Source organism: Mobula hypostoma, chromosome 8 (genome assembly GCF_963921235.1).
Source record: "Mobula hypostoma chromosome 8, sMobHyp1.1, whole genome shotgun sequence".
Classification (NCBI taxonomy): Eukaryota; Metazoa; Chordata; class Chondrichthyes; order Myliobatiformes; family Myliobatidae; genus Mobula; species Mobula hypostoma.
In genome coordinates this window covers 155,596,464-155,611,921 of record NC_086104.1, presented here as the reverse complement: position 1 = coordinate 155,611,921, position 15,458 = coordinate 155,596,464, and the positions used below count along the sequence as shown (strand labels likewise).

Here is a 15,458-nt window from a genome sequence, read left to right as displayed (position 1 = left end):
CTGGTGGTGTGGGACCTGATGGTTGAGGGGTAATAACTGTTCCTGAACCTAGTGGTGTGGGACCTGATGGTTGAGGGGTAATAACTGTTCCTGAACCTGGTGGTGTGGGATCTGATGGTTAAGGGGTAATAACTGTTCCTGAACCTGGTGGTGTGGGACCTGATGGTTGAGGGGTAATAACTGTTCCTGAACCTGGTGGTGTGGGATCTGATGGTTAAGGGGTAATAACTGTTCCTGAACCTGGTGGTGTGGGACCTGATGGTTGAGGGGTCATAACTGTTCCTGAACCTGGTGGTGTGGGACCTGATGGTTAAGGGGTAATAACTGTTCCTGAACGTGGTGGTGTGGGACCTGATGGTTGAGGGGTAATAACTGTCCCTGAACCTGGTGGTGTGGGACCTGATGGTTGAGGGGTAATAACTGTTCCTGAACCTGGTGGTGTGGGACCTGATGGTTGAGGGGTAATAACTGTTCCTGAACCTGGTGGTGTGGGACCTGATGGTTGAGGGGTAATAACTGTTCCTGAACCTAGTGGTGTGGGACCTGATGGTTGAGGGGTAATAACTGTTCCTGAACCTGGTGGTGTGGGATCTGATGGTTAAGGGGTAATAACTGTTCCTGAACCTGGTGGTGTGGGACCTGATGGTTGAGGGGTAATAACTGTTCCTGAACCTGGTGGTGTGGGACCTGATGGTTGAGGGGTAATAACTGTTCCTGAACCTGGTGGTGTGGGACCTGATGGTTGAGGGGTAATAAGTCCCTGAACCTGGTGGTGTGGGATCTGATGGTTAAGGGGTAATAACTGTTCCTGAACCTGGTGGTGTGGGACCTGATGGTTGAGGGGTCATAACTGTCCCTGAACCTGGTGGTGTGGGACCTGATGGTTGAGGGGTAATAACTGTTACTGAACGTGGTGGTGTGGGACCTGATGGTTGAGGGGTAATAACTGTCCCTGAACCTGGTGGTGTGGGACCTGATGGTTGAGGGGTAATAACTGTTCCTGAACCTAGTGGTGTGGGACCTGATGGTTGAGGGGTAATAACTGTTCCTGAACCTGGTGGTGTGGGATCTGATGGTTAAGGGGTAATAACTGTTCCTGAACCTGATGGTGTGGGACCTGATGGTTGAGGGGTAATAACTGTTCCTGAACCTGGTGGTGTGGGACCTGATGGTTGAGGGGTAATAACTGTTCCTGAACCTGGTGGTGTGGGACCTGATGGTTGAGGGGTAACAAGTCCCTGAACCTGGTGGTGTGGGATCTGATGGTTAAGGGGTAATAACTGTTCCGGAACCTGGTGGTGTGGGACCTGATGGTTAAGGGGTAATAACTGTTCCTGAACCTGGTGGTGTGGGATCTGATGGTTAAGGGGTAATAACTGTTCCTGAACCTGGTGGTGTGGGACCTGATGGTTGAGGGGTAATAACTGTTCCTGAACCTGGTGGTGTGGGACCTGATGGTTGAGGGGTAATAACTGTTCCTGAACCTGTTGGTGTGGGACCTGATGGTTGAGGGATAATAACTGTTCCTGAACCTGGTGGTGTGGGACCTGATGGTTGAGGGGTAATAACTGTTCCTGAACCTGTTGGTGTGGGACCTGATGGTTGAGGGGTAATAACTGTTCCTGAACCTGGTGGTGTGGGATCTGATGGTTGAGGGGTAATAACTGTTCCTGAACCTAGTGGTGTGGGACCTGATGCTTGTGGGGTAATAACTGTTCCTGAACCTGGTGGTGTGGGACCTGATGGTTGTGGGGTAATAACCGTTCTTGAACCTGGTGGTGTGGGACCTGATGGTTGAGGGGTAATAACTGTTCCTGAACCTGGTGGTGTGGGACCTGATGGTTGTGGGGTAATAACCGTTCTTGAACCTGGTGGTGTGGGACCTGATGGTTGAGGGGTAATAACTGCTCCTGAACTTGGTGGTGTGGGACCTGATGGTTGAGGGGTAATAACTGTTCCTGAACCTGGTGGTGTGGGACCTAAGGCTCCTGTACCTTCTTCCTGATGGCAGCAAGGAGAAGGGAGCATGAGCAGGATGGTGGGGACCTTTTGATGATGGATGCTGCTTTCTTGTGACAGTGCTCTTTGTAATGCCCTCCATTGAAAGGCCTGGATAGAGCGGATATGGAATGGATGTTTCCTATAGTGGACGAGTCTAGGACCAATGGGCAGAGACTCAGGATAAAAGGACTTTGTTTAAAACAGAGATGAGAAGCAATTTCTTTAGCCAGAGGATTATGAATCTGTGTAATTCATTGCCATAGGTAGCCATGGAGACCAAGTCATTAGGTATATTTAAATCTGAGGATGATAGGTTCTTGATTCGTGGAGGCATCAAAATTTAGAGGAAGAAGGGAGGAGAATGGGGTTGAGAGGAAAAGTAAGTCAGCCATGATAGAATGGAGGAGCAGACTGGATGGGTCAAATTCTGCTCCTATGTCTTATGGTCTTAAATGTGCTCGATGGAGGGAGGGCTTTGCCTGTGTTGGACTGAGCTATGTCCACCATTTTCTGTAATCCTATCCATTCCTGTGTGTTCCGATACCAGGACGTGATACAACAAAATGAAGTCATCCCAACACTAACTCTTGTGGAGCACTACTAGTCACTGGCAGCCAACCAGAAAAGGATCCATTTATTCCCACTCGCTGCTTCCTACCAATCAGCCAATGCTCTAAGCATGCCAGTAACTGTCCTGTAATACCATGGGCTCTTAACTTAGTAAGCAGCCTCATGTGTGGCACCTTGTCAAAGGCCTTCTGAAAGTCCAAATATACAACATCCACTGCATCCCCTTGATCTATCCTACTTGTAATCTCCTCAAAGAATTTCATCAGGTTCACCAGGCAAAGTTTTCCCTTAAGGAAACCATACTGACTTTGTTCTATCTTGTCCTGTGTCACCACGTACTCCATCACCTCATCATTAACAATTGACTCCAACATCTTCTCAACCACTGAGATCAAGCTGGTCTGTAATTTTACTTTCTGCTGCCTCCCTTCCTTCTTAAAGGATGGAGTGACATTTGCAATTTTCCAGTGCTCTAGCATCATGCCAGAGTCCAATGATTCTTGAAAGATCATTACTAATGCCTCCACAATATCAAACGCTTTCTCTTTCAAAACCCTAGGGTACAGTTCCTCTGGTCCGGGTGACTTATGTACCTTTAGGTCTTTCAGTTTTTTGAGCACCTTCTCCCTTGTAACAGTAACTGCACTCACTTCTCTCCCTTGCTCCCTTCATCATCAGGCACAGTGTCTTCCACAGTGAATACTGATGCAAAATACTCATTTAGTTCATCTGCCATCTCCTTGTCCCCCGTGATTATTTCTCTAGCCTTATTTTCTAGCGGTCCTATATCCACTGTTAGCTCTGTTTTATTTTATTCATGCTCGAAAAAGCTTTTAATATCCAATTTCATATTATTTGCTAGCTTGCTTTCATATTTCATCTTTTCCCTCCTAATGATTCTTTTAGTTGCTCTCTTGGCCGGCTGGTGGCGCAATGGCATCAGCGCCGGACTTCGGAGCGAAGGTTCCCGAGTTCAAATCCAAGTCGGGCCACCCCCCCGAGCACTCTTTCCATCCGCGCCGGGTTGAGCGTCGAGCTAGCCACTCGGCCCCGTAAAAAAAAAGGGTCGAGTCAGGAACGTTCATATCGTGACCCGGTTAATCTGAAAGGAGACCAATCCTGACACCACGCGCCAGACAAGAATGGCTGACTGTCTGGTGCGACACGCTTAAAAAAACAGTTGCTCTCTGTAGATTTTTTAAAGTTTCCTAATCACCTGTCTTTCCACTAATTTTTGCTTTGTTGTATACCCTCTCTTTTGCTTTCACATTAGCTTTGACTTCCCTTGTCAGCCACGGTTGTACTATCGTGCCTTTTGAGTATTTCGTCATTTTTGGAATACATATGTCCTCCCCATCCAAAAGGCTGTGGACGCAAACTAAGACGCCCCTGACCCTGGCACCTGAGAGGCAACATACCATTTGGGCGTCCCGTTCACATCCACAGAACCTCCTGTCTGTTCCCCTGACTATTGAGTCCCCTATCACCACCGCTCCTCCCTTCTCCCTCTTTCCCTTCTGCACCATGGACCCATGCTCAGTGCCAGAAACCCGGTCTCCGTGGTATTTCCCCGGGAGGTCATCCCCCATGACAGTATCTAAAGCGGTATACTTTTCTTTGAGGTGAAAGGCCACAGGGGTGCCCTACAGTAACTGCCTCTTCACATTTCCATTTCTCCTGACTGTCGCCCAGCTACTCACCTCCTGCAACTTCGGGGCGACTACTTCCCTGTAACTCTGATTGATGATCTCCTCACTCTCCCGTACAAGCCGAAGGTCATCCAGCTGCTGCTCCAGATCCCTAACACGGTCTTCAAGGAGCTGCAGCCGGATGCACTTCACGCGGATGTAGTTCCCAGGGAGACTGGGTCTCCCAGGACCCCAACATCCAGCATGAAGAACCCACAACGGCCATGTACTACACTAGGATTGGTCAAACACAGGCAGACAGCATTGAACATCTGCTCGAGTAGTACAATAGGAAATAAAAACAATAACAGAACTCAGAATAATGAAGCTACATTTCCAGGAAAATTGCAATGGTTAGACAACTAAGGTGCAGATGATGGGTAAATTGTTTTAAATTGGTAGTCATAGTCATAGTCATACTTTATTGATCCCGGGGGAAATTGGTTTTCATTACAGTTGCTCCATAAATAGTTAAATAGTAATATGTAAATTATGCCAGTAAATTATGAAATAAGTCCAGGGCCAGCCTATTGGCTCAGGGTGTCTGACCCTCCAAGGGAGGAGTTGTAAAGTTTGATGGCCACAGGCAGGAATGACTTCCTATGATGCTCTGTGCTGTCCATTTTCACATGTAGTGTGATACCAAGAAAAAGTCATGATTTGCAAGCCACCTATACAGATCATGTCATTACAACAGAGCAATGAGACAGTACGACGTAAAACAAAAGCAGAATGCTGTATAAAGTCTTCCAGTATACAGAGGAAATACAGTGCAGACAGTCAATAAGGTAGCACACACAAAATGCTGGAGGAACTCAGCAGATCAGGCAGAGTCTATGGAAATGAATCAACAGTCAATGTTTCGAGCCAAGAGCCTTCTTCAGGACTGGCAAGGAAGGGGGAAGTTGCCAGAATAAAAAGGTGGGGGGGAGGAGGAGGTTAGCTGGAAGGTGATAAGTGAAGTCAAGTGGGTGGGAAATATAAAGGACTGGAGAGGAAGGTATCTGATAGGAGAGGAGAGTGGACCATAGGAGAAAGGGAAGGAGGAGAGGCACCAGGGGGAGATGATAGGCAGGTGAGAAGAGGTAAGAGGCCAGACAGAGTGGGGAACAAAAGAAAGGAGGGGGTTGGAAATTGTTTTTTTTTACTGGAAGGAGAAATCGATATTCATGCCATCAGGTTGGAGGCTACCCAGACGGAATATAAGGTGTTCATCCTCCACCCGGAGGATAGCCTCATCTTGGCACAAGAGGAGGCCATGGATTTGGGGGACTGCTTCATCGAGCATCTCTGCGCCTATTCATCACAAGCGAGACTTCCTAGTGGCCAAACATTTTAAGTTCCATTCCCATTCCCATTCCAATGTGTCAATCCACGGCCTCCTCTTGTGCCAAGGTGAGGCCACCCTTAGGGTGGAGGAGCAACACTTTGTATTTTGTCTGGGCATCCTCCAACCTGATGGCATGAATATCAACTTCTGCTATTCCCCACTCTGGCCTCTAACCTCTTCTCCTCATCTGCCTATCATTTCCCCCGGTGCCCTCCTCCTTCCTTTCGCCGATGGTTCACTCTCCTCTCTTATCAGATTCTTTCCTCTCCAGCCCTTTACCTTCACCTTCCTGCTATCCTCCTTCCTTTCCCCCAATCTTTTTTTTTCTGGTGTCTTCCCCCTTCCTTCTCTGTCCTGAAGAAGGGTCTTGGCCCAAAACGTCGACTGCTTATGCATTTGCATAGATGCTGCCTGACCTGCTGAGTTCCTCCAGTATTTTGTGTGTGAAGCTTTCGATTTCCAGCATCTGCAGATTTCCTCGTGTTTATGGACTGACATGTCAGAATGGGACTGGGAAAGGGAATTAAAATGCTTGGCCACCAGGAAGTTCCGCTTCTGGTGGATGGGTGCAAGGTTATAGCGAGGTAGATTGTGAGGTCTGGAGTCTTCTTATCATACTAGAGGACCATTCAGGAATCTTATAACAGATAGGTGGAAGCTGAGATTAAGAATAGAATTAAGGACATAAGAAACTCACACACACTGTTTGTCATGGTTCCATTTGGCTGTTCCCCTTTAACGCTCCTTTCTCCCTGATTATGCCCTAATTTCAGCCATTAGGTTTCCAATTGCTGCTAGTTTACTTAATAACAGTACACCTGGTTTGCATCAGAGACTGTGAAATACGTACGATGGCTTCACTACACAGGCTGCCAGTTTGTTGGTGCATTCTCGTCCAATACTTCGTTCTCTTGTCCGATTAGAACCGTTAGCTCTAACTTTAGTTCCAAGTTCAGCTCTAGTTTCCAGGTAGTCCCTGTAAATCTCGTCTCCTTGTCAAGATTCCTCTGGGTTGCTGTTTTACATCTACGTCTATGCCAGCATCCCCAACTCAGTTGATGTGCTGGTATCCTGCACTTGGGTTCTCCTCAGTCGCCCCGGGCAACACTGTTTCCATTAAATTGTGCTGGTGTGTGGCCAAGCAGTAACTGAAATGCCCCCACACACATAGTCTTTGTTGCCACGCAGCTGGAATTCATAATATAATGTTACTGTAATTTTGAAATCTCTTTTAATATTATTGTGAAATACCCTGTAATTAAATATGTGTTAATTAATATAATCCATAAAGTAAAGGGCTGCGCAGTTTTCAGGCCACGTAAACATTTCCTGCTCAGATCGATGATTGGTCTGTGCAGTCATAAAAATAATCAGAGGGACCGTTGCTCACAGTATCTGTAGGTCCAAACCAGCTTCAGGCAGAGGCTGGTGAATCTGTAGAATTCATTGCCACAGGCAACTGTGCAGGCCAGATCACTGGGTATATCTAAAGCAGAGGTTGATAGGTTCTTGATTAATCAGGGTGTCAAAGGTTACGGGAAGAAGGCAGGGGAATGGGGTTCAGAGGGAAAATAAATCAGCCATGATGGAGTGGCACAGCAGACTTGATGGGCCGAATGGCCTATTTCTACTCCTATGCCTTATGATTGTATGGTCAAACTGTGGCACTGCCTCTCAGGGCCAGAGACTCACTCCAAACCTGACCTTGGGCACCATGTGGAGTTTGCACGCTCTTCCTGTGGTTATCCGATGCTCCCACATCCCAAATAAATGGGAGAAAGATGTGAAAATGCTTCCAATGTAGAATCTAAGGGGGAGGAAGCTCGTGGGAATGTGGGCAAATGAATGAATGGATTACAGGAAACTTACGGAGATACAGGAAAGCTCTCAGTGTTGGCGCAGACTCAGTCTCCTCTGTGAGGAAATATATAAGCTTGTCCTCCTTCAAGATGGCAAATGTGTTGGTCATCCATCGTGCCTGACGATGTCAGGAAACCTGTGCGGGAGAGTTTTTAAAGTGCAACAAAAGGCATTGTACTGGGGCAGTTCCACTCTCTCAACGTCCAAAGTCCAGGTCCAGTAGTATGAACAAGTGTCACAAAGTGGGGTCTTCCCCGGTTGCAGTGGATGACCATGATATCTTCTGTGTCTTCGCTCTTCACGGAGTGTTGCTGAACCTCATTCCTGGCCACTGGATCTCATTGTAGATCTCATCCGCCCAGTCAACCAGAGCAGGCTTTGCGTGGTAGGACAGGCATGTCCCTATCTCACCGGGGTATGAGACCCTCCAGCTACCCTCACCTGTCAAAGCGGTGTACCGGGGTGTGCAAACAGCTACTTGGAGACACAGGTGAGAGCTGAGTGTCTGGTGGGGACCAAAGATGAGTGAGCTGTCCTGGAATGGGCACGACAAGCCCCTTCACCAGAGGTGCTACCCCCTCCCTGGACACCCCATACACCCCAAGGCAGAATGAGTAGGGACTGGTTAAAATGTGTCACGTCCATGCCATCAGGTGGCACAGGAGGCGGTCAGCTGGCCAACTCAGAGTTTGAGCCTGGAACTTGGGGACCTGTCATCAGTTAGTCTGGGGACTCAATATCGCAAATCGAAGCGCCGAAGGTCGTTCGGAAGCCGAAAGCCCAATGGCAGAAGTGTGGAGACTGGAGGCCCCAGAGGCCAGGCCCGTCCTGGAGTTGAATACTGTCGATTTTCTGTTGGAGTTTTACCTCTGCCCTTTAGTTTTCAGTTCCCATTTGCTGGGAAGACAATTGTATTCATATGCATCTGTTTCATCGTAGACTTCAACACCATGAGGGGACACTTGGACAATATCAAATCTGCGAACAATTCCCTGGCAAAGATACAGATGGAGTTGTCGATTGAGATGAGCAAGCTGAAGGGTCAAATTGTTAACATCTTGAATGAATCAGGTTGCCAAGGATGTTCTAGTGCTGTGGGAGATGCCAATAACCTGGAGGTGGATCCTACATACACATTGGTAAGCATTGTAATCCTGTATCTAAGTGCCCCAAAGGTCAGCCTTAAATCTCTTCTCTCTTGCTATGCCTGATTTTTCCAGTACTGTAAAGAACATTAGTCATATAGATCTCCACTTTAACATCCTCACCATCTGGGCCATGCCCTCTTCTCGATGATGCCTTCAGACAAGAGGTCCAGGAGCCTAAAGACACACATCTCAGAGTTCAACAACAGCTTCTTCCCCCACTACTGTCAGGGTTTTGAACCCACCTGAAAGCCCTTAATACACCTTTTGTTTTAACACATGGTTGATGTACTTGCTGCCATTTGCGTGATTTGTTTTTTTTGTGCGTTGGTGGAGGAGGTTGATGTTTTTCTTTGAGCAGCTCCCATGGTTTTCTTTCTTTTGTGGCTGTCTGGAAAAAATGAAACTCAAGGATTTACACTGCATACATACTTTGATAATCAACGTATCTTGAACCTTGACCATATTTCAGGTGGCAAAATAGCGTAGGGGTGAGGGTAATGCTACATGGTGTAGGGGTGAGGGTGATGCTCTATGGCGTAGGGGTGAGGGTGATGCTACATGGTGTAGGGGTGAGGGTGATGCTACATGGTGTAGGGGTGAGGGTAATGCTCTATGGTGTAGGGGTGAGGGTGATGCTCTATGGCGTAGGGGTGAGGGTGATGCTCTATGGCGTAGGGGTGAGGGTGATGCTCTATGGTGTAGGGGTGAGGGTGATTCTACATGGTGTAGGGGTGAGGGTAATGCTACATGGTGTAGGGGTGAGGGTGATGCTACATGGTGTAGGGGTGAGGGTGATGCTCTATGGCGTAGGGGTGAGGGTGATGCTCCATGTTGTAGGGGTGAGGGTGATGCTACATGGTGTAGGGGTTAGGGTGATGCTCTATGGTGTAGGGGTGAGGGTGATGCTCCATGTTGTAGGGGTGAGGGTAATGCTCCATGGGGTAGGGGTGAGGGTGATGCTCCATGGCGTAGGGGTGAGGGTAATGCTCTATGGTGTAGGGGTGAGGGTGATGCTACATGGTGTAGGGGTGAGGGTGATGCTCTATGGCGTAGGGGTGAGGGTGATGCTACATGGTGTAGGGGTGAGGGTGATGCTCTATGGTGTAGGGGTGAGGGTGATGCTACATGGTGTAGGGGTGAGGGTGATGCTCTATGGCGTAGGGGTGAGGGTGATTCTACATGGTGTAGGGGTGAGGGTGATGCTCCATGGCGTAGGGGTGAGGGTAATGCTCTATGGTGTAGGGGTGAGGGTGATGCTACATGGTGTAGGGGTGAGGGTGATGCTCTATGGCGTAGGGGTGAGGGTGATGCTACATGGTGTAGGGGTGAGGGTGATGCTCTATGGTGTAGGGGTGAGGGTGATGCCCTATGGTGTAGGGGTGAGGGTGATGCTCTATGGCGTAGGGGTGAGGGTGATGCTCCATGTTGTAGGGGTGAGGGTGATGCTACATGGTGTAGGGGTTAGGGTGATGCTCTATGGTGTAGGGGTGAGGGTGATGCTCCATGTTGTAGGGGTGAGGGTGATGCTCTATGGTGTAGGGGTGAGGGTAATGCTCCATGGGGTAGGGGTGAGGGTGATGCTACATGGTGTAGGGGTGAGGGTGATGCTCTATGGCGTAGGGGTGAGGGTAGTGCTCCATGGGGTAGGGGTGAGGGTGATGCTCTATGGTGTAGGGGTGAGGGTGATGCTCCATGTTGTAGGGGTGAGGGTAATGCTCCATGGGGTAGGGGTGAGGGTGATGCTACATGGTGTAGGGGTGAGGGTGATGCTCTATGGCGTAGGGGTGAGGGTGATGCTACATGGTGTAGGGGTGAGGGTGATGCTCTATGGTGTAGGGGTGAGGGTGATGCTACATGGTGTAGGGGTGAGGGTGATGCTCTATGGTGTAGGGGTGAGGGTGATGCTACATGGTGTAGGGGTGAGGGTGATGCTCCATGTTGTAGGGGTGAGGGTGATGCTACATGGTGTAGGGGTTAGGGTGATGCTCTATGGTGTAGGGGTGAGGGTGATGCTCCATGTTGTAGGGGTGAGGGTAATGCTCCATGGTGTAGGGGTGAGGGTGATTCTACATGGTGTAGGTATGAGGGTGATGCTACATGGTGTAGGGGTGAGGGTAATGCTATTCCATTGTCAGCAACCCTGCCACTGTCCCGTAAGGAGTTTGTCCATTCTGCCAGTGACTGGGTTGGTTTCCCGCGGCTGCTTCGCTTTTTCCCACATTCCAAAGACAAACGGGTTATTGTTAGTAAGCTGTGGGCACGCTATGTTTATGCCAGAAGCACGCTGACACTTGCAGGCCGCCCCCAGCATATCCCCGTACCAAGGATTGATTTTATTCACCATATACATTTACATTATGCGATACCATTTTCACTATGTTGGTCACTGACACAACTCATTTCACTGTACGCTTTGATGTTTTGATGTGCGTGTGACAGGTAAAGCTGTGACCTCTGATACTGTACCCGCCTAGTGATGGAGACATCTTCTCCATCCTACGCCTCGAGCAGCAGACCAGGCCCGCCGCTACTTTTCAAGCCACAAGCTGGCTGCTCACTACCCTACCACTTAACCGCCGGGCCAAATTAAAAAGATCAGGGTGTCAGGACCGGAGGCGAGGGAGGGGCCAGTCCTGTTCGCTGCTCTGCGGCGTTTACTCAGCTCTGCGCTGAACTGGGGGCACGGCTTGCTTCGTCTGCAGCGCCGTCTGGCGTCACGCCTTTCATAAAACTTCAGCTATGAATGCTATTTGCTTACTTTTATTGTTTGCACAATTTCTCTCTCTCTCTCTCTCTCCCCCCCCCATGCATTGGGTGTTCAACAATCTTTTTTAAAAATAGATTCTTTTGAGTTTCTTTGTTTTGTGGCCGCCTGTGAGGAAGTGAAGTTTGGATCTGAAGCATCAACAGTTCTTTTCCTCCCAGGGATGCTGCTCGAGCCACTGAGTTCCTTCAGCGGATTGTGCATTGCTCCAGATTCCAGTACCTCCAGTGTCTTGTGTCTCCGTCCATTCTTTACTTCATCCTCTCGGTTACTGAGATTAGGGAGTTTTATCCCAAGCTGTCTCTGGGGAAAGTCCGGCTGATAACAGTGTCCATTCTGGTCACCTCATTATAAGAAGGACTTGGAACCTTTAGAGGAAAAGTTCCCAACCTTTCTTATGCCATGGACTAATGTGATTAAGCAAGGGGTCCGTGGACCCCCAAGTGCAGAGGAGATTTACCAGCATGCTGCCAGGGGAGAATGTCTTATGAAGATAGGCAGAGTGAGCTGTGGCTTTTCTCTTTGGAGCAAGGGAGGATGAGAGATGACCTGATAAAGGAGTACAAGATGATAAGAAGTATAGATCAAGTGGACAGACAGAGACTATTCCCAGGGCAGAAATGTCTAATATGATGGGTAGTGAGGTGGGGATTCATCTCTACCAAAGGAGGTGTGAGGTGCTCCTTCCCTCCGCTAGCCTGCAGGTCACCCTTGGGCAAGGTGTAGCACCTGTAGGGTTCCCTCACCTACCACCCACCGGGGATAGGGCTCCCCTTGTCCTCACCCACCACCCACCGGGGATAGGATTCCCCTCACCTACCACCCACCGGGGATAGGGTTCACCTGACCTACCACCCACCGGTTATAGGGTTCCCCTCACCCACCACCCGCTGGGGATAGGATTCCACTCACCTACCACCCACCGGGGAGAGGGCTCCCCTTGTCCTCACCAACCACCTGCTTATCCCCCCGATCAGGGTCATGTGAAACCATGGGGAGCAGGTGGTGGATGGTCGTACGAGCAGCCGGTGCAGATCACAAGTCCTGGTTATGTGACCACTGACACCAGGCAGAAGATCCCTGAAGAGTATTGATAATGGCTGAGGGTCACCCATCTTGTAAAGACACTGCCCAGATGGCAGCAATGGCAAACCACTTCTGTCAGTCATGGTCGTAGATAGACCATGATCACCCACGGCACATTGCGAACAAATGAACGCTAATTTATAAGGTGACTGGAGGAAAGGATAATGGAGTCATCAGAGATAGTTTTTTCCCCACTCAGAGAGTGGTGGGTGCGTGGACCACTCTGCCAGGGGTGGCAGCAGAGGCTGATACAGCAGCAAGTGACATGAAACTCTTAAAGTCACATGGCTGATGGAGAAAAATGGAGGGCTGTGTGGGAGAGAAGGGTTAGATTGATCTTAGAGTAGGTTAAAGGTTAAAGATGGCGGGCCTGCTGTGTGCTGTACTGTTCTATGTTCTGTGACAAAACAGGGTTATTTCTGATTGTCCTCTACCAATAACATGTCTCCACTCCCTTTAGCCGGCCGAAGACCAGGTTGTGTTCAACGAGGTCATGAACTTCTCTCTAACATCACTGAATAACTCATTGGAACAGGTAATCAACCCACATTTAATATTAATTATCAACTCCAAAAATCTGAGTCTTTGCCAGAGGAACAATACCTGTTCTGTCTCCCCAGGCATCCCGCACCTTTAATGAAACTCCTGCCACTGTGACCGGTCGGGCTTCGCAGATTTTTACAGGTGATTACAGCTGGGGTTCCGGGAGGGGGGGGGTGTCCTTTTATTGTAACACAAACACAGTGCTGGAGGAACTCTGCAGGTCAGGCAGCATCTATGGAGAAGGAAAAATAGTCGATGTTTTAGGCTGAGACTCATGAGGACTGGAAAGGAAGGGGGAGAAGCCAAAATAAAAAGGTGGGAGGAAGAGAAATGGTCCTGACGAATGGTCTCGGCTATTTACTCCTCTCCAGAGCCTGTTGAGTTTTTATTCATTTATTTATTTATTGAGATATAACCTTTCGGCCCCTTTGAGCCACGCCTCCCAGCAATCCCCCAGTGTAACTCTAGCCTAATCACTGAACAATTTACAATGAACAATTAACCTACCAACCGGTACGTCTTTGGACTGTGGGAGGAAACCAGAGCACCCGGAGAAAACCCACACAGTCATGGGGAGAATATACAAACCCCAAGTTCCTCCAGCATTTTGTGTGTGTTGCTCTGCATTTTCAGCATCTGCAGAATCTCTTGAGTTTATCCTTTTATTGTCCTCTCTGAAACGTTGCTTGTTAGACAGATACCATGCCTTGTTTGAAAGTTCCTTTCAGCTTTACAACTCTCTTCTTCTGCAGACATCAAGACAATTATTAATGACATTGAAGGAAACCTCTCCTCCACTGTTGAGACTGTGCAATTTCCAGAATCCCTGCAGAATCTGAACTTTGAGAATTCCTCCGAGGTGACAAGGATCTCAGATGAGGTGATAAGATACGATTACTACAGGTGCGTAAATGCTTTCAAATGGAAGAGTGAGGCCTTTCTGTGTGGAATTGCTTCCCTTTTATCACCGACAAGCTTGACTCTCAAAACCTGCCTTTGAGCGGAAAATCCTACAAAAGGTAGTGTATTCAGCCCAGTACCTCACGGGTAAAGATCTCCCAACCACTGAGCACATCTACGTGGAGCGTTGTCGTAGGAGAGTAGCATCCATCATAAGAGATCTTCACCACCCAGGTCAGGTCACACTCTCTTCTCACAGCCGCCATCAGGACTCGCACCACCAGGTTCAGGAGCAGTTATTACCCCTCAACCATCAGGTCCCACACCACCAGGTTCAGGAACAGTTATTACCCCTCAACCATCAGGTCCCACACCACCAGGTTCAGGAACAGTTATTACCCCTCAACCATCAGGTCCCACAGCACCAGGTTCAGGAACAGTTATTACCCCTCAACCATCAGGTCCCACACCACCAGGTTCAGGAACAGTTATTACCCCTCAACCATCAGGTCCCACACTACCAGGTTCAGGAACAGTTATTACCCCTCAACCATCAGGTCACACACCACCAGGTTCAGGAACAGTTATTACCCCTCAACCATCAGGTCCCATACCACCAGGTTCAGGAACAGTTATTACCCCTCAACCATCAAGTCCCACACCACCAGGTTCAGGAACAGTTATTACCCCTCAACCATCAGGTCCCACACCACCAGGTTCAGGAACAGTTATTACCCCTCAACCATCAGGTCCCACACCACCAGGTTCAGGAATAGTTATTACCCTACAACCATCAGGTCCCACACCACCAGGTTCAGGAATAGTTATTACCCCACAACCCACACCACCAGGTTCAGGAACAGTTATTACCCTACAACCATCAGGTCCCACACCACCAGGTTCAGGAACAGTTATTACCCTACAACCATCAGGTCCCACACCACCAGGTTCAGGAACAGTTATTACCCCTCAACCATCAGGTCCCACACCACCAGGTTCAGGAATAGTTATTACCCTACAACCATCAGGTCCCACACCACCAGGTTCAGGAATAGTTATTACCCCACAACCCACACCACCAGGTTCAGGAACAGTTATTACCCTACAACCATCAGGTTCCACACCACCAGGTTCAGGAACAGTTATTACCCTACAACCATCAGGTTCCACACCACCAGGTTCAGGAACAGTTATTACCCCACAACCATCAGGCTCTTGAACAAAGGGGATAACTACACTCACTTGCCCATCCATTGAGATGTTCCCACAACCAACTCACTTTAAGGACTCTATCTTGTTATTTCATGTTCTCATTATTTGTTGCTATTTATTTAGTTTGTTGTCTTCTGCGCTCTGGTTGATCCTGTTAGAGTTACTATTCTGTAGATCGCTGAGCGTGCCCGCAGGAAAATGAACCTCCGGGTTGTGTGTGGTGACAAGTATGTACTCTGATAATAAATTTACTTTGAACTTGAATGTGGTATCACGCTAGGGATAAAGAATAGCTTTGCTTGTCACCCATACATTGAAACATCGAAACACACCGCTTGCGTTGAGGATGCGCTGGG

General features: G+C 48.7%; 1 protein-coding gene across 2 annotated transcripts in view; it reads left to right on the top strand.

Moving 5' to 3' along the window:
* Positions 1–15,458, top strand: part of LOC134350299 (prominin-2-like) — a 97,021-nt gene that overhangs the window by 34,892 nt on the left and 46,671 nt on the right. For both annotated transcript variants that reach the window (XM_063055339.1, XM_063055340.1), the window contains exons 8-11: positions 8,389–8,588; positions 12,908–12,982; positions 13,068–13,131; positions 13,743–13,893. In XM_063055339.1, coding sequence (XP_062911409.1) covers positions 8,389–8,588; positions 12,908–12,982; positions 13,068–13,131; positions 13,743–13,893 — 490 coding nt within the window. The remainder of the gene's footprint in view (positions 1–8,388; positions 8,589–12,907; positions 12,983–13,067; positions 13,132–13,742; positions 13,894–15,458) is intronic.